The sequence below is a fragment of the Micromys minutus genome, assembly GCF_963924665.1.
Source record: "Micromys minutus genome assembly, chromosome: 1".
Classification (NCBI taxonomy): Eukaryota; Metazoa; Chordata; class Mammalia; order Rodentia; family Muridae; genus Micromys; species Micromys minutus.
Genome location: NC_137969.1, coordinates 27,607,978 through 27,627,609, shown reverse-complemented (window position 1 = coordinate 27,627,609; position 19,632 = coordinate 27,607,978). Strand labels below are relative to the sequence as shown.

The 19,632-nt window shown below is 43.1% G+C and overlaps 1 protein-coding gene across 2 annotated transcripts in view; it reads left to right on the top strand.

Moving 5' to 3' along the window:
• SLC5A1 (solute carrier family 5 member 1) overlaps window positions 1-19,632 on the top strand; it is a gene marked incomplete at both ends in the record, with an annotated part of 59,800 nt that overhangs the window by 37,402 nt on the left and 2,766 nt on the right. For both annotated transcript variants that reach the window (XM_080940861.1, XM_080940860.1), the window contains 8 exons: window positions 5,186-5,291; window positions 5,885-5,965; window positions 7,076-7,296; window positions 7,408-7,543; window positions 9,273-9,380; window positions 11,228-11,378; window positions 13,000-13,168; window positions 18,252-18,467. In XM_080940861.1, coding sequence (XP_080796987.1) covers window positions 5,186-5,291; window positions 5,885-5,965; window positions 7,076-7,296; window positions 7,408-7,543; window positions 9,273-9,380; window positions 11,228-11,378; window positions 13,000-13,168; window positions 18,252-18,467 — 1,188 coding nt within the window. The remainder of the gene's footprint in view (window positions 1-5,185; window positions 5,292-5,884; window positions 5,966-7,075; window positions 7,297-7,407; window positions 7,544-9,272; window positions 9,381-11,227; window positions 11,379-12,999; window positions 13,169-18,251; window positions 18,468-19,632) is intronic.

Sequence of the window (19,632 nt, the reverse complement as noted above, 5' to 3'; positions counted from 1 at the left end):
TTAGTCCTTTACTCTGTGCCTACCCTCTGTGGTTCTGTAGATTTTTGGTTATCATTGACTCACCAGCTAATAGCCACATATAAGTGAGTATATACTGTATTTGTTTTTCTGGGTCTGGGATACTTCACAAAGGATATTTTTTCTAGTTTTATCCATTTGTGTGTAAATTTTATGATGTCATTTCTTTTTAATAACTGAGTAAAATGTATTACATTTTCTCTATTGACTTATCTGTTGATGGGCATCTCGGCTGTTTCCAACTTCCAGCTATTATGAACATAGCATCTATGAACATGGCTGAGCAAGTGTCTCTGTGGTAGGATGAAGTATTTTTATGGTATATGCCTGAGAGCAGTATAGCTGGATCTTGAGATGAATTGATTCTTATCTTTGTAATGAACCAGCACACTGATTTCCATAGTGGCTGTACAAGTCTGCATGGCTGCTAACAATAGATGCATGTTTCCCTTGCTCCACATTCTCTCCAGGATGAGCTGACATGTATTTTATTGACCTTACACATCTGATGGGTGTTAAGATGAAACTGCCAAGTAGTATTAATTTGCATTTCCCTGATGACTATGGATGCTGAACATTGAGTTCTTTTGAGCCATCTGAGTTTCCTCTTTTGAGAATTCTCTGTTTAAATCTATACCCCATTTTAATTGGGGTTGCTTTTTTTTTTGGTGTCCAGTTTTTTGAGTTCTTTATGTATTTTGGATTATCCCATTCTGCAGACTGTGCGTTTATCTGGATGACAGAGTCCTTTGCTGTGTAGAAGCTCTCAGTTTCCTGAGGTCCCATTTATTAATTGTTGATCTTAGTGCCCTTGCTAATGACGTTCTGCTCAGAAGGTTTGTGCCAGTGAGTTCAAGCCTCTTCCCTGCATTCCTCTATCGGGCTCAATGTGTCTGGTTTTGTGTTGAGGTCACTGATCCATTGGAGCTGCTTTGTTCAGGATGATATATGAGTCTATTCTCTACCTGCATCTGTCCACTTCGAACAGCACTGTTTGTTGAACATGTCTTTTCCCCCAGTGTGTATTTCTGGTTTCTTTATTTAAAAGAAATCCGGTGTCCATAGGTATGTAGATTTATGTCTGGGTCTTCAATTCAATTTTGTTGATCCATGTGTCTGTACCACATGTTTTTTTATTAGTAAGCTCTGTAGTACAGTTTAACTCAGGGATGGTGAGACCCCCCCCCAGCAGTTTTTATTATTCAGGATGGTTTTAACTACCTTGGATTTATTCAGGTTTTCATATAAAGCCGAGAATTGTCTTTTCAAGGTATGCGAAGAATTGTGTTGAAATTTTGATGGGAGTTGCATTGAGTCTGGAGATTGTTTTTGGTAGTGTGGTCATTTCTTCTATATTAATCCTACTGATCCAGAGCATGGGATCTTTCTATCTTCTGATATCTTTTTCAATATTTTTATTCGTTGTCCTTAAAGTTCTTATCATACAAGTCTTCCATTTGCTTGATTCGAGTTGCCTTAAGGTGTTTTATATTCTTGAGGCTATTGTGTTGTTTCCTTGAATTCTGTCTTAGACCGTTTATATATAGAAAGGCTACTGACTTCTGTATCCCCAGACTTTGATGGAAGTGTTTATCCGCTGTAGAAATTTCTGGCTGGGTATGAACGTTTATGTATTATCAGATCATCTGCAACTACAGATGCTTTAACTTCTTCCCATCCTGTTTGGATCACCTTGGTCTCCTTCAGTGGTCTTATTGCTCTGGCTAAGACTTCACGTCCTGTATTGAATAGGTATTGGACAATCCCACTTTGTTCCTGAACTTAGTGCAACTGTTTTAAGTTGTATTCCTAATCTCTCTATGACTTTTTTCACGAAGGGTTTGGGATTTTTTTCAAAGGCTCTTTATGCATCTACTAAGACCATCATGTAGTTTCTGTCTTTCAATTGTGAACATGGTGGGTTGTATTTATCATCATCTTATGCATCCCAGCATCTCTGGGATGAGGCCTACTTGGTCATGGCGGATGATCTTTTCCGTGTGTTCTTGGATTCAGTTTCTAAGTATTTATTGAGAATTTTTGCTTAAGGGAAATTGCTCTATAATTCGCTTTCTTTGTTGAGTCTTTATGTTGTTTAGCTATCAGAGCAACTATGGCCCTGAAAAAAGAATTAGGTTACGATCCTTCTCTTTCTATTCTGTGGAAGAATTTAAGGAATATTGGGATCAACACTTTGTTGAAGTCTACACTAAAACCTTGTATACCTGGACTTTTTTTGGGGGGGGGCAGCAGACTTCTAATTACTGCTTTTTATTTCAGTAGATGCCACAGGTCTGTTTAAATTGCTTATATAATCTTTATTTAACTTTGGTAGGTGGTACATATTGAGAAAATTATCCATTTCTTTTGGATTTTCCAATCTGGTGGAGTTCATGATTCTCTAGATTTCCCAAGTCTGTTGTTACCCTTTATATCTCTAATGTTGTTAATTTGGATCTTCTCTTTCAGCTCTTTAGCTAAGTGGAATAAGGATTTGTCAATCTAATTGATTTTATGAAAGAACCAACTCCTTTTTCTACTGATCCTCTCTACTGATTTTTTCCTTCCATTTTATTGATTTTAACTGAGTTTGATTATATATTGTCTCTACTCCTTTTAAGTGTAATTTTTCTTTCTTTACTTTTCTCTCCCTTCCTTCCTTCTTTCTCTCTTTCCTTCTTTTTTGTTTGTTCTAAAGCTTTCAGGTGTGCTGTTTAGCTACAAACGTGAGATCTTCCAAATTTTTAATGTAGACACTCAGGGCTATGAACTTGCCTCTTAAAAGTGCCTTTATTGGGTAAAATTTTAAATCCCCAAGACCTCTCTGGGAATTGACATTTTACTTGGCATAAAGAGTCATGTACATGGCTGACATCTGGGTTGTCAAATTAAGACATAAATATAAAACAAGGTTTCTCCCACCACAGTTGAATATCCTAAACAGTAGGAACAGGATAAATGTACTACAAAGACATGTGCCTAAGGAAGTTCCTTATCCCTAAATCCTGATTGGTGAAATAACTTGGCACAGATGATTGTGAATTTCAGGCTTAAAAGCTCTGTAGGATTCTGGCTTGGGGTTGAAGACAGCTCAGAGTCTGGTCTGCAGCCCTGATTGATTAGTCCTGGGGTTAATGCTCAATAAACTCCTGACTGAAAACAAAAAACAAACAAAAAACCTGCCTTTATTATTCTCCATGAGTTTGGGTAGCTTGTGTCTTCATTTCTGTCTTGACCCATTTTTCATTTGGTGCTTAAACTGTTTATGTCTTCCTTGAAGTCCCTGAATTTTTCAATGAAGTTAAGATTATTTTTTTGAAATTCTGTGTCCTGGGGTTCAAATAGGTAACTCTCATTTGTAAAGCCTTCCATAGGACTGGTAAGCTTTGGAGAGAAGATATTGTCTCGATCATACATATTATTTTTATTTTATTATTTTTATTTTTGAAGCTTTGTATATTCTTCAAATAGAACATTTTCTCTATTTAGCGCAGGTTTTCTATTTCTAATTCTTTCTTTGCCTTCTAGGCTTCCAGTTTCTCCTGTAGTCTCTTCAATTTGTTAACATGAGGAGAATTTCTCTTTTCTGAGCAGTTTCAAATCGCTGTCATTTATCTTAGCTTGATTATCTCTTCCTCCTCTCTCCGTGATATGCTCTCCGAGTTTATGCTGCTCTTTCAACTACTGTATTTGCTTTTCCTCCAGTGTCCCCAGAAGAGCAAACTCATCTTCTCAGCTTCCAGCTACGCTTTTCTAACTTGGCCTCTTAAATGTCTGCATTTTTGTTTTACTCTCTCATCATCGTTTATCTGTTTGAATTCAGCGGGTCTGGGTCTTTCTCTGCCACCGAGGTCACATGGATCTGCAACTGGCTGGTTGGCTGAGGTCACGTGGCTCAGCAAATGGGGGTTGGCTGAGGTCACTTAGATCTCAAGTAGCTAGTTGGCTGTCTCAGTTCAGAATTTTTCTTTTTCTTCCATTGCATTTCCAGTAGGCACTGTTTCTTGCTGAAGTTTTGACTTTTCATCTTGCAACACCAAAAGACTTTGAACCTTCCTTGGCAGCTTGCACTTTGCTTATTATCACGATCTCCCTCCAGTGAGACAACTTTGTGATGTTCAACATCTGTCTTGAGACTCTCATGGTCTGACTGCAATCCCCAAAGTATAGGCAGAAAGGAGCTAACGCCAATACCTTTCTGAGTATCAAAATAATGCATGTTCGTGTTAGTCTTGGTAAACTGTAAAATTCCCTGGAAAGGAAGAGAAAAAAATTCCCCAGGGAAACACTGAGGCAGGTAGGAAAAACTAAAACCCAATTCCAGAGCCTTCAAAATAAAATGGCTTACTCAGCCGTGGCCAGCTATATTCACTTAGCTATGGTACACTTATCAGGAAGTTTGGGGTCCCCAGGATAGAATTTATGAGAGGAAGAATTTGTACTAGCTTCTCTCCCTCTCACCCTTCCTCCTCCTTCCCTTCCCTCTCTTCCTCTCTTTTTTTCTGAAAAGATTTTCCAAGAGTAATAGGAAGCCGCCTCTTCCTGGTAGCACAGTATTTTGCGCCCTCTGCTGTTTTAAATTAGAAACTGCACACCATCGGCCAGGTAGCTTTACTGGACGAATTGTATGAGGGGGCAAGTCCTCTGAAAACCACGCCAGACAGTGTAGACAGAATCACTAGAAGCTTGTGAGAGACCCTTGGTGTTCTGGATGAATTCCTTTTGGGTCAGGCAGGTAAAATTAAAGTCTTGCTGAAGAAGTTGATGAGTCGGGGGTTGGGTTTCCCACTCGAAGATCTGAAGCGTTGAGACTTGCTTCTGTGGATAGAGCTGATAACTCTGTGCACACTGATGTATAAAAGCTAGGAGTGATGGCTAAGAACAGCAGCTGAAGGGTGGGATGCTGATAGACTCTTTCATAGCTAAGAGTTTGTGAAGCATCTTGTCCCATGATTCTTAGCAGAGGATTCACAGTGCATGATACTAAAACTGAAAGGAAGTCGTGTGACACATGGCCACTTTCAATTTGCTTAATCTAGCATCTCATAGATTTGTTTAATTTTTGACCGCAGAGTCCTCTATTATGAATAAAGCTTGGAAACCCAGGATCCCCTGTGTCCCGATAACTTCTCTGACTTCTGCCTCCGCCTCTCTTCTCTCCCTCCAGGCAGACATCTTCTCCGGGGCTATATTCATCAATTTAGCCTTGGGCCTGGATATATACTTGGCCATTTTCATCCTGCTGGCAATCACCGCTCTTTACACCATCACAGGTGAGTCTGCTCAGAGAATCGGAAGCGAGCCTGCCCAGCGTCAGGCTCTTGCGAAGGATTAAAGAGGTGGGGCTTGAGAGGGGCTGTTCTGTGAGAGCCCGGTGCTGGCTGGACCAGTTGGAGCCACATTTCCCTGAAAGTTGTGGGACAATGTGGCTAAGTGGAGAACGGTGGCAGAATCGGAGTTAGATAGCACAGACATTGCTGTCCTTTGTAGGAATGGAGGGGCAGGCTCAACAGTGGGACTCGGGGCACACACACACACACACACACACACACACACACACACACAGGCCGGGTGTCCTGGGTTCCATCTCTAGCATTACAAAGTAAAAAAGAGCAAGCACTCGTTGGAGCCATGTCCTAGTTGAAAAGCTCACAGAAACTCCTTCTCCCGGGCTCGAGGGTATTTTCAGAGAAGCAAAAACATTAGCAGAATGTTGTAACAGGATCAGGGAGGGAGGGGAAGGAGCGACAGGGGTGTGGGTGGGGTGCTTCTTGGAAGGTGCACTGTGGGAGGAAGAGGGTAGTGGGTAGATAAAGGGAGTAAGTGGTCTTCCTCCATGTGATCTATTGTCTTTTTACCTGCTTAGGGGGACTGGCAGCGGTAATTTACACGGACACCTTACAGACTGCCATCATGCTGGTGGGGTCTTTTATCCTGACTGGATTTGGTAAGTGGGGCTAGGGCTGGCTGGGGAGGTGGGAACAGAGGGCTCTGGAAAGAGAAGAGCAAGTCTGGCCTGCCTGCCTTCATGCTATGCCTAGTTCAGGGCAGTGACCCAGCCACAAGTGGCCACCTAGTGGGATATAGGTTGTCTGTGTAGGACCCACTTTGGAGCAGACCCAAGGAACACTTGAATTCCCTGTTTGCTCTCTGTAGCTTGGGTCAGTTGTCCCCATGCAGAGAACCTAGGTACAAATGAATAAGGCCGTCACCCATCAAGTGACACAGATTTGCATATTGTATGTTCAGTCTAAAACTGTAGCTTGTATACTCTACCTTGTATGCTTGTATGTTAAAAGTCCAGTGTGTATGCATTGATGGTGACAGGTAATCTTTTTCATTTTATGCTTTATTTGACAAAATTTAAAAATTGTTCATTCACTGTTGGTGTCTCCTAACGTCTCTTGAAATTGACTATAAAAGACAGCACTGGAAAGCTTAGTTGTTCCAAAATGATATTCGACACATTTTGTTTTGTAGACGTATAGGACCCTCTGTGTTACCTTCAAGGACTCTTGTCTACACTTTAGAGTTTAATTTTCATTGGGTTTCCTCCAGCATGCTCTGGGAGGTTAGCAAATCACAGGCTAGAAGGACTTGATCCTGAGCTGAGAGGTGGCAGGGCCTGATTCCTCACCCATGCCTGGTGTGTCCCTAGGACCAGCTATTTGGCCTGGGTCCAGACTCCAGAATGTGTCTGTAAGTTTGTGTTCTGAGTTGCTGTGCCCGTGCTGACAGCTGGGATTTAAAGGAAAACCAGTCTGCATGTGGTCCAAAGCCCAGGTCTTCCTTTGATAAGATTCCCTCCCCCTTCATACTGTTTGTAGCCTGTCTCAGCATCTCCCAAGAAGGCTGGGCAGAGTTAACACTCCCATTTTTATAAAGAAGAAACTTAAGACTTGGAGGGAAGATAATTTTCCGCAAACCATACATCAAGGGTGTTCTCTTATGCTGGTATACTCATGGTGTTTAAGATACGTGTAGAATAAATCATTATAAGAAGTTAAATTGTTCACATTATTCTCTCTCTCTCTCTCTCTGTTTCCAATATTTTCAGCTTTCCACGAAGTAGGAGGGTATGAGGCCTTCATGGATAAGTACATGAAAGCTATTCCAACTTTGGTTTCTGATGGAAACATAACTGTCAAGGAAGAATGCTACACACCCAGGGCTGACTCTTTCCATATATTCCGAGACCCCATTAAGGGAGACATGCCATGGCCTGGCCTCATCTTTGGCCTGGCCATCCTTGCCCTGTGGTACTGGTGCACAGATCAGGTACGCAGTATGGGTGTGAAGGTGGGCTGGGTGCATGACCCGAAACAGGGAAGCTGGGATATCAGAAGGGGGCTCGGCCTGCACAGCTCCTTACTGGATTGTTCCCGGCAGGTCATTGTGCAGCGATGCCTCTCAGCTAAGAACATGTCTCACGTGAAGGCTGGCTGTACCCTGTGTGGCTATCTGAAGCTACTGCCCATGTTTCTCATGGTGATGCCAGGAATGATCAGCCGGATTCTATACACAGGTAATTCCACTCTTTGCTGGATCTAAGGCACTACGGAAGCCCTCTGACTCCCTCCTCCTTTGTTTCCCTCTCTATGACTACCAAAAATCAGGGTTTGCCCGGTTCAGGCAGTGTGCACAACCAGGGGCATGGAAATCTCAGGGTTGCCTTCCCTGATGTCTTTTTAAATAAATGTATTACTTATTTGTGTTTTAGATTTTTAAAGTTGTTGAATAGCAGGCTTGTTTGAGAACCTGTCTTTGATCTCTGAAACCCACCTTGGGGAAGGAAAATCGAACTCCCTAATTTCTTACACTGACCTCTGCCTCCCCTCCCCCCTCTCCCCGCCCCCTTACTACAGTTCTGTACCAACACTCAGGCTTGTAGCAGTGTCTAATAATTTGTCTTACAATTTTAATGGGCCCAGACAGCTGCTGATGGCCTGGTGCTCTGAGCCCTGTTTGGTGACATTTTTCCCTTGCCAGTGCCCCACACTTTCCCATCTTGAGTGACAGATTTGTCTCTGGTCTTTCTGTGGCCTCTCAGCGTTGTCATTGACACATAGCTGTCATTAATGAAAGCTTTCTTTTGTTAGCTGTTACTAATCAAAACTGTTTTGAGATGCAAAAAGAACAAGGATAGATAAGTAAAGCAGGTGACAGTTGGCAAGCATCCTCCAAAGTGAAGTCAGGGTAGTTGGCAAGCATTTGCTGTGTTGTCCTTGGCTGCAGGCCTCTCTAGGGACTCACGTTTGTGTGCTGGCTTATCCACCATGAGAAAAGCACAGTTGGCCTCTGCATTCCTAACTCACACATGTGTGGCTCTCCAACCACTCACTCCTATATTGAAAAATATTAAAATATTCACACAATATATTATATATATAATATGTAAGTTTTCCCTCATCACTTTCCCAAACAATATAGTATAGCATCTACCTCCATGGCATTTACAACTTGTGATATGCTGTAAGTAAACTAGAGGCACCTTAAGGGGAAGGTATGCATGCGTCACAGCAGCTGCTATGACATTTTATCTAAGGGGCTGAGCACCAGCAGACTTCGGGTCCACTGGGTAAGGAGGATCCAGGAACCAGTCACACGTAGATACCGCGAGCCAGTTGTTTAGCAAACAGAATGAATGACTCATAGTGATGGCGACTGAACATATTTATTTACCGAATGTTGCTATGGTGCATTGGTGCTGTGTGGGGCAGTGTTACATGAGTACTTAGCACGTGTTGTCTGAGCTGAATTCCGTACAAGTCTCTAGATTTCCTCCCAGATTCTAGATCACGTTTCCTTCTCCTCCCTGTCTATTTCTTTCTTATCCCCACCCCAGATTTCTCACATCTGGGGAATCACCCTCATTTTCTAGGGATTGTCTAAAAGAAATTTAAAATAAATCTCACAACCAGGAACTACAAACTACTGTTACTTTTAGGAGAGGGGGAAAAAAAGACAATTAAGCTATTTTGGCAGGCAGGCATCTCCTTCCTTCCCCCAGATCATTTTTGTGTTGTTTCGTTTTCTACCTAAGAAACATTTTCTCGTGGTGAACGTTTCAGGATGCATCAGTGCTGACAGGGCCGAGTTACGACACCGAGGGCTTAGCTGAGAGGCCATCTTTTCCTGGCACTGTTCCAGGCATTGAGCGGGAATGTCTTATTGGAAGTGTTGCTCTAAGAAGGTAAACATGAAACCATCTCCCCAACAAATGTTTGCTGATGTGAGTCTTCATCTCTTTCTAGAAAAGATCGCCTGTGTCCTCCCCTCGGAATGTAAGAAACACTGCGGCACCCCAGTGGGTTGTACCAACATCGCCTATCCCACACTGGTGGTGGAGCTCATGCCTAATGGTGAGACTTTCTTGGGAGGCTGATTTGGTTTAGACTCCAACCAGTCTCCCGGGTGCGTTTTGGGACAAAGCCATTTCCCAGCAAGGGGTGTGTCCAAGGGTGGAAGCACCATTTCCGAGTTTTTGAGTTTAACTGATGTCTTCATGACATATGGTTTGATTGGGGTATAGAAATCCTGGGTCTTATCCATTTGTCAGGCTGAGAAAGGAAATGGTCTGAAAACTTGTGGGGGACAAAAAAAGCATTTGTGTTCAAATCATATAAGAGCGGGAGTAATGTTTAACTCCTCCACCGAACCTGACTGCTTATTAACAAAGAGTCCAGTGAGCAAAAGTCACCCTGGTATTTGCAGGAAAGGATGTATCCCTTCTCCAAATTGACCCTCTGCACCTCTGCTCTCCTGAGACCCTAGCACATGGTGAACAACAAAAAAGACGAGTGCAAAATGACAAAACGTTTGTTTGCACACGTGTTGTTTCTAGCCTCTTTGGCTGTCACCAAGTTCCTGTAAATACTGAGTCCCCAGTTCCTCTCTTGGAATAGACCATACAACCATCACTCACTAGCATTTAATGTCATTAATCAGCTGGTCTTCTTTGATCTTTCGCTTTGGCTTCATAATATTATCTTCTCCTATTTATCTCTTTGCCCATCTTTTTAGGCTGCCTCTCCTGCTCCTAACTGTAGATTCAGCTTCTCAGCCAGAGTGTCCCCCCACTAACCCACCAGTTCTCTCCATTTGTCTCCTAATTATCTTGTACTTACCTTCTGGTTTACTTTTCTTACCTTTCTTAGTCAGATGATGTACCGTAATTGGGGACAGGCGGTGCTAGGCTGCTATACAATTAGATTTATCAAACATTTATTGAGAATATAAGTGAATGAAGGTTTAATAAGAATTAGAAAAATTCGATTAAATTAAACTGTTTGTCCCTATACTGCTCAAACCACTAATGACAAAGCTGATGAGTTTAAGCAGGTCCTGCTGGAGGCCACGAGTCTGTGTCGCAGACCTGCTTTACCAGGTGATTTATTAGGGTGGTCCAGCTGGTCCAACCGTTACCGTCTTCCAACAGAAAGCCCAGAATATTAGTTGTTTGGTCCATGAGGATGTCTCAGCTGGTCTTTAGTAGATGCTGGAATCCCTAAGAAATAGGATCTAAGGGCAGTGAAGGAATGAACTTGCCAGCTAGAGTGAGGTTCAAGCAGGCAAAGAGCAAGAATGTTCTTCCACACCCTCTATGTGACTGCCACCAGGAGGTGTGGCCCAGAAGGTGGATCTTTCCACCTCAAAAGATCCAGATCAAAGGTGGGTCTTCCTACTTCCAGTGATTTATAATTAAGGAAAACCCCTCAGGGATGTACCCAGTCCCTTGGTATATATTCCTGATACACTCAAGCTAACCACCAAGAATAGCCATCACGCCCTGCAGGCCACACCCTTGCCAGATGGGATTTGCGCCAGGCTCCCACTTCCAGATGCCCTCTCAGCTTCTTTTCAATCTAATTTAGACATCCTTCTGCTCCATGATGAATCCTTTGGTGAGCGTCCTTCTGAAAGTCCTGTTGGTTGGAACCACCTGCCCCTGCCACCACCCCACACTCAGCACCACCATCATCATCGTTTAATTGAAACATACCTAATGTATATCTTGTCTCTCAATCACTGCCTGCCGAGGTCTTAGCATTTAAAGCCACAGCCTGCTTCTTAAAACATCTGTTCTTTCTTGAGTGATAAATTCCAGGGCACAACATGGTTTCTAAGAGCGAACAAATGTTGGGTACCGGTACACAAGCGGCAGGGGTTGTGTTGATGGGTATGCCACTCAAAACCCGTTGTCTTGCAGGACTTCGAGGCCTGATGCTGTCCGTCATGATGGCTTCCCTCATGAGCTCCCTGACCTCCATCTTCAACAGCGCCAGTACCCTCTTCACCATGGACATCTACACCAAGATCCGGAAGGGAGCATCCGAGAAGGAGCTCATGATTGCAGGAAGGTAAATGCAGCCCCATGCATCCCAACCTGTAGCACAGAAACTTAAACTATCATGAAAGTTCCACCCACCGTAGTTTTCATGTTAGGCAAGAGGAACAGATACACGCACAGTGAGCACAATTGGAGTTATCTTTGTGGCCAGTTATATTTACCCGTCACTGGCTTTTTAATTTCTGTGGTACTAGAGGATTGAACTCAGAGAGTTGTACATTCTGGGCAAGCGCTATACCCCAGGCTAGATCCCCAGCACTTCAATTCACATAGAAAACAACTGAACAATGTTCCCTCCACTGGAGTTAGAAGCGACATAAGAAATCAACTTCTTAATCTCGGACAGCCAGTGAGCATTAACAGAATGCAGTTGTCTTAGCTTGCACTGGACTGAACAGAGCCAGGCCTGCCGCCTGCTGCTGATTTTAAGTCCCCACCCAGGGCTCTTCAATGCTTGAGGCTCCTCACATCCTCACCTCTCTCAACTGCTCTTTTTGTGTGGCTCCAGTGTCCCTGATGTCTCAACCCTTTGAAGCACCATTTTTGTTTCAAAGATGAAGAGACGATGGACTGAAATTTTATTTGTGAACATCCCCCGTAAATTATAAAAGCACTAGCTATGTGCACATGTATTTTAACAAATGATGCTGGGATTACACGTGGCACTTTGCACATACTAGGCACTGGCCAGCGCAGAATCTACTGCTTTGCACCCTCCTAAGCAGCACTGAGGCCTTGGTTGGCCGTTTCCTTACAAGGCTTCTACTGAGACGGGAACCAGTATGTTGACCTTTACAGTTCGAGTAAGCATCCCATAACTACTGGCTTTGGGTTTGCTCAGCACTGAACAACCTCACGGTGACCTGAAACAATTGTATGGTTTGTAAGAGCAATCAAGGACTCAGAGAAGGAAGAAGCAGGCATGGTGTAGTGTAGTAGGGGAAGGCTTGGCAGAGTGAGATCTTAGAGTCCGAAATAGAAGGTAGGGTTTGGGTAAATAGTGTGTGGTATGGGAGGGTCATCCCAGAGGGAGATCTATGTGAAAACAGTACTCATTTGCTTTATATACACATGGGGTACAGGAATTCTAGTCTTCTTTACAAAAGGATATGGTGTTAAAAAAAAAAACTTATCATCTCTAATTTTCGAGAAGTTTTTCACTTGGTAATCTTTATTCCAATCTCAGTTTTCAGCTGGAGAACTGGAGACTTGGAGAGAGATTAAGTAACATGTTTTTATATCATGTAGAGACAATAAGAACCTGAACCCACTATTGCTTTGCTCCAGAGTCTATGACCTTGTACCTATACTTTGATTCCTCCCCAAGTGGGAGTCTTGTATGTTAGGTCACTGGGCCCAGGGGACTGTTGAAAGTCAAAATGTTTCCATTGTTCATAGACACAGGTAACTTTCACGTAAACAGATGAAGGAAGAAAGAAGTCTCAGCACTCAATCTGCTTACTTTGCTTCACTGTGTTGACATGAGATATGCATATAACACACATATAATACATATGTGCATGAATGTTTATGCTTGTGACATCTGCATATAGGTGTGTGCATATATATTATGGACATGCATACACTTATTCATGTAGCGCCCTGATATTGTTGTGGTGCTCTGATTTCAGGTTGTTCATCCTTGTGCTGATTGGCATCAGCATTGCCTGGGTCCCCATTGTGCAGTCTGCTCAGAGCGGGCAGCTCTTTGATTACATCCAGTCTATCACCAGTTACCTGGGGCCACCCATTGCTGCTGTCTTCCTGCTTGCCATTTTCTGCAAGAGAGTCAATGAACAAGTAGGTATCGTTCCAGCACCTCCAGAAAACCCAGTTGGCTGCAGAAGTTGTTTATGGGGATTTGCATAGTCTCTGTGGAAAGGACTCTGTCTCAGAGATTTCAGACAGAAGTGGATAGGCAGTTATAGGTTTGGACGGGTATGCCTCAAGGCATCATAAAGCTCCCTGAGAGTTGGCATGAACCCTCAGGAGTTAGTATCAGATTCGCTCTCTTTCTCTGACTCCCCTGTCATTGCTATAAGGCACCAATTAATAGTGTATGTTTCCCATCCAATCGTTTTTTTTTTTTTTTTTCTTATTTAGGTACTTGGTTTTATTTTCTTTGGTCTCTGAAATGCTTGTGTTTGCATTGCCTTCCAGAAGACTAACTTTAAACAGGAAGAGCCTTTTTTAACAAAGGAGAAATAGAACAGAGGTGTCTCCTACTTGGGGTGAAGTATATAATCTATGACAAGAGAGCTTCTCCTTCCTTGATCTTTGACAAGATAGGTTGTGTAGTGCATGAGGTATGAGTTAGAAACCAGTGTCACATGTCACTCTGCACATACATATAGCTTCTGCCCAGGATGGGTTCACTGGTGCACAGTGAAGTTGGCCATATGTTAAACATAAAAGGTTTTTCCCCCATTATAAATTCTCTGATGAATGAGTAGGTGTGAGCTACAAGTGGAGGTTTCTGTGGTCATTATATGAGTAAGGAAGGCCTCACTTTCTCTGCTGCATAAATTTTTCTGTGCACAATAAGGCTTTCCGAGTTCCTCTCACACACCTGCCTTCTCGCTGCCATGGCTCCACTGTTTCTAACTATCCAATCTCTGTGACTCTGACCTGACTCTGTGGCTCCCACTAGGAAGTTTTATTTGTAGTTCCTGGGTAAGCAACTCCACAGGGTGTTCTAGTGGAAGCCATCTACAGTGTGAACTTGCCTTTCTAGTCGGAATTCCTCAGGGCCCCAGAAAGGACAAAGTCCTGACGCTCAGGCAGTTCATCGGTAAAGCTGTGTAAGACAAGTGACAAATGAGCCATAAGATGTGGGACAAAGAGTAAGTAGGCAGGGATGCAAAAGGGGCCATGTCAGCAGACACTGGAACCATCAGGGAAGGTTCCTCACAGGAGAAAAGGGGTTAAAGTTAGAGGAGAAAGATGGAGGAAGCAGCCTTGGCCAGTGTGGAAATGGAAGGGGAACGTGAGGGATTTGTATGGGTTTCACATGTCTACAGAGGGTGTTTGTATGTGTGAAGAACCAAAGACACAGCTGGAAAAACAGGGCCAGAGTGGTTAGAAATAGCACCTTTGAAACCCAGGTTAGTGAATCCGAATCCACAGGGTGAGATCAAGTTTAAAGTACAATAGAAGTGATGCCTATGAATGGATGTGCTGTGCAAACACCCACCTACATGGGAAGGGTTGGGCAAGGGTGTCTGCTGCCCATGTGACATGCTGATTGTCTGACACAATACACAGGATGGCATGGCTTTGATTTTCTTCCAGAAACAGATGAATACTCTACCAAGGAAATATAGAGTTTCGAGGTACCCAAATCAATACATGTGTATCTCTTCCTTCTTCATTCATGATGAAGATAGTCCAGACTTTCTGATGACACACAACTGGATGCATAGATTTATTCATAGACCCAGAGAGATCAGAACTACAACTCAAGTTGATTTTTTTTTTTTTTTTTTTTACAGATTAGTAGATTCTAAGTAAATATACTGGGATAAGTTTAGAAAAGAGTGTCAGAAAGCTGGTTCATGGGAGAATTCTAAAATACAAATTCAAACAGTGTGTTCTAAAGCTTTACTTATTCTTGCGGTAAAGCACAAGGTCACTCACTCAGTACTTCCAAATACTAACGGTGAGAACTGGCGCAGAGTTCCACGGTTCTCAAATATAAGAGATTTTGCTTTTCCTGATTCCAGCAGGGTAATGTCTAGAATCAGAACCACAGATCTGGTGGTAGCAGGAAGGCATAATCTGGACATCTTCAAACACACAAGTCAGCACTTCCAGAGAACCATCCAGTCCAGATACAACAATGATCTCTTCGAGTTTTGTTAAGACCATGTGGTATCTATTTATGTTAGTTTGACATGCCATGGTTGAAGATCCGAGAATAGCAAGGACAGGTCCTAAGGGATGGCCAGGAACTGTGTTTAGTAAGGAACAGCTCAGGGTCTTGAAAACAAGGCTTCAAGACTTGTCAAGATCTTCTTAAGCATAAAGGGGAGACAAGAGATGAATTGAAAAGAGGGAGGAGAAAAGAGGGGAGGAAGTAGATGAGGAGGAAAAGGTTAAGGGAGCACCTCATCAATGCTATTTCTCAGTGAGATGCTAGCTAAGTGGTGTCAGTGCTCCCATGCCTAGTGATCTGGGTTCCATCCAGAACCCATGTAAAGGTGGGAGGAGAGACCCAACCCCACAAAACTGCCCTCTGATCTTCATGCTGTGGTGTGCACACACCCTCCTCTCATATCAGGTGTGCAACCCTACCCTCTGCCCCACACATAGTAAAAAAAAAATAAAAATTAAAAAGCAAAGACTATTCTTTTTTTTTTGTGGGACTAAAAAGAGAGCTCAGCAGCTAAGAGCATGCTCTGCCTTTACAGAGGACTGGAGTTAGGTTCTTAGCACCTACATCCAGCACTCACAAGTATTTGTGATCTAATTCTTAAGGGTCTGAATAGATTAAATAGCTCATTCTATTTAACCTAGAGCAAGAAACAAACAAACAAACAACAACAACAACAAAAAACCCTCTATACTCCCCTGAACAGAGAAAACAAATTAGACAAAGACCCTAGGAAATTAGCATAGATGACATTGTTAAATAGCCAGTAATGTAGTATGTGGTGGTTTTAATGAGGATAGCCTACTTTTTGATGCTTGAGCCTCATTGGTAGAACTGTTTGGGAAGGATTAGGAGGTGTGGCCTTGTTGGAGTTGGCCTTGTTGGACTTTGAGGTTTTACAAGCCCATTTCATTTCCTATTAGCTCTATCTCTCTCTGCCCTGTGTTTATGAATCAGAGCAGCTCTATCTCAGTGACTGCCCCAGTTCCATGCTTGCCTGCTGCCGTGTCTTCTGCTATGATGGTTATAGATTCTAACTCTCTGGAACTGTGGGCCCCAAATTACAATGCTTTCTTTGATAAGTTACCTTGTTCATGGGGTTTTGCCACAGCAAAACTAAGTAACTAAGTAACTAAGACAATGTGCTTGGAGTATGAAGTATATGGGTTCAGATGACTAGCAACAAGATTGCTCAATGTTTGACAAGATCCTGTAGTTTCTCTTTGACCATCTCACTGCTAACATTATAAATTGTCATTGAGCTTTCTGACTGTGGTCTTTGGCAGTGGGTATGGTTCTCTAGGCAAGGACTGGCCAGAAGGAAAGAAGTCAAATAAAAGAAAGAAGATAGGAAGGAAAGAAGGAAGGAGGCAAAAAGAAAGGGTGAGAACAGATCTCTAAAAATACAACCTCTAGTCCTTTAAAGCCTTTGCATTTCATATACAAACCCCATTCAAATTTAATGTCAACCACACAGTAAAATTCCACTCTCAAACTAAAATTAGTGACATTGCATGTATAAAGGGAGGTAAGCCAGGTAGTGGTGGAGCACACCTGTAATCCCAGCACTCGAGAGGCAGAAGCAGATTTATTTCTATAAGTTCAAGAACAGCCTGGTCTACAAAGTGAGTCCAGAAGTTGGACTGGGTCTAGCAGAATGACGTCTGGTGGACAGAGAGGTCTGCACTGGTCTAGCATGTGTTCTTAGTGTAAGATTGGAGTGTATGGGTAGATCTAGCTACATGGAGAGGTTGGATATGGTGTTAGAGGGGTCTGGGGGTTAGAAGTAGGCATGTAGAGTCCTGACAGAAGCCTAGAAATGAGTTTCAGTGAAGATATGGTGGCCAGACTAGGTTGAGGCAGTGGATATGGGACCAAGGAGTAGACCTGGAAGTTTGGGGAGAGTGTAAATGGGGAGAGTCAAGGAGACTCATTGAGCCAGACCCTGAAGAAGGATGTTGGCTATTTGTCTGGGTACAGAGGTTGGCTGCCTGTGGTCAGATAGGGTGGGTCCTGCTGAGAGCCTAGAGGTAGGTTTGGATGTAGGTAGAAATAGCAAGTTAGTCAAGGGAACTGGATGTGGAGGCCTGGGCTAGATGAGGTAGGCTGAGGAGAAGGCAGGAATGAGTCAGAGACTTGCTAGGCTAGACCTTGGAGAAGGATGTGGGGGATCTAGTTGGGTACAGAAATGGGACATGGCACAGAAGTGACCAGAGAGTGTTGGACAGACAGTGCAAGTTGTTATGAAGTTGGGGTAGGTTGTGGTTCGGACAGGTGTGGCCAGACTAGGTAGGGGTGCTGGAAGTGAGATTTGAACTAGGTTTGTTGGTGGGAGATTCACTGAGCCGGAAGGATGCAGGAGAGCTGGTGGGCTGGATAGGTTGGATGTGAAGCCAGAAGGACCCGTGGGTTTCTGGAAATGTTCTATATATTCTTATGGAAAAGTTCCTTTCTTCTTCATCCCTTAAAAATTCCTTAATTTGTTTTATGATGTCTTCAGAAAAGATAAATTGCCCTTAATCACTTTGTCTCAGATTGTACCCAAATCTGGAGTCTTGTGAGGATGTTAGCCAAAGGCATGCAGACTCAAATGATTACGGCTATTATTTTTGTGGTCCTGAGGGTTGAGTCTGTGACAACACACACCCTAGGCCATCACTCCACTACTGAGCTACACCCCTCACCTTTGAACCAGTTTTTATGTTAGAAGGAAGTTTCTGAATTAAGACACACCATTAATAGTCTATATCAACTAGAAGACAATTGATCCCATTATATTTTGAATTCTTGTGTCATGATCCAGGATACCATGTTGCTGAAACAATGAAGACAGTCTCATAGAAAGTGATCCTTAACAGTTCTGGTCTGAATAAAAATGTCAGTGTTCTGATCTCTGATGGCCTGAAGGGGCCTCTTCTCCTCTGTTTCTTCATTTCTGTCTTCTACTACTTAGGATATGAAAATGTCAGTTTCTGGTTTCAGCACAGTTAAACCAGGCTTCTTTCCTCCCAGGGAGCCTTCTGGGGACTGATTATTGGCTTCTTGATTGGAATCTCCCGTATGATTACTGAGTTTGCCTATGGAACTGGGAGCTGTATGGAGCCCAGCAACTGTCCCAAGATCATCTGTGGGGTCCACTATCTGTACTTTGCTATCATCCTCTTCGTTATCAGCGTCATCACCATCTTGGTCATCTCCCTCCTCACCAAGCCCATTCCAGACGTGCACGTGAGTATCCGCTTGAAAACTTTCCCTCCCTCGTTGCACAGACCCCTTGCTGCAGCACCCACATGAGCTTCCCATACTTTACAGGGCTGCAATAATCCAGCTTATCCTTGGTTTCATGCAGAAGGATGCGCAGTGAAAAACATGGAATGCTTTGCTGTAGCACTGTCTGGTGCAAGTCCTTACAGTCCAGACTTCAGACTAGGGACTGTTTTGTAGATTCTGTTCCCCATGTGACAGCTACAAACAAAGCATGGTCACTTAACAAGCAACTTAATACTAGATTAGACATCTAGTCATGCCCAAAGACAGAAGTCACATTTCTTGTGAAAGTTCCTCGGCCAAACCATCCACAGCCCAGCAAGGAGCACGCGTGTTACAGAGATCATCCCAGGGAAACCTGCACTGAGGTTTACTTCTTGGAATTTTCTAATTGAGGCATTTCTTAACAGTATGCTTTATTCTGTTTTCTGTTGCTATAATTGGATGCAACCAACTAAGTAGATTATAAGCAATAAATTTGTTTCTCTAACAGTTATAGATGCTGGAAAATCACAGACTGGGAGGCTTTGTGTAGTGAGGGGCTTCTTACAGCCTCATAACATGGCGGTTAGTATCATGGCAGAATCTGCATGTGAGAGAGAAGGAGGAAGGGTTGAAGTCATCCTCACCATCTCTGTTAGTTTTTTATCAAACATATTCTTCCATGGTAGCAGTATTAAGAAGTAATTGGATTCTCTACCTCCAAAGATAATCAAAAGAAAGATCCCAGCTCTTAATATGGTCACACTGGCCATTACATTCTGATATTTGTTTTGGAGGAGACATTCAGGTCACATCGCTCTATCAGTGCTCACCCACTTCAAGCTTTTAGAAATCATGATACACTTCTTTAGCTGAGATGCTGTGGCTGGGTTAAAGTTCTTTCATAGATTTACCAATTCAGAGAAAGATAACCAAAAACAGGCCCGCCTCGTTATAAACAAAACAGCCTGACGACCCAACATAAAACAGCTTTCTAGAATTCTCAGGTTTGGAAAGGAACAGAGCTAGAAAATTAACCCAATTGTCTTAGGGTTTCAATTGCTGTGAAGACGCAGCGTGGCCCAGGTAACTCTTATAAAACATTTAACTGGGGCTGGCTTAAAGTTTCAGAGGTTTATCCCAT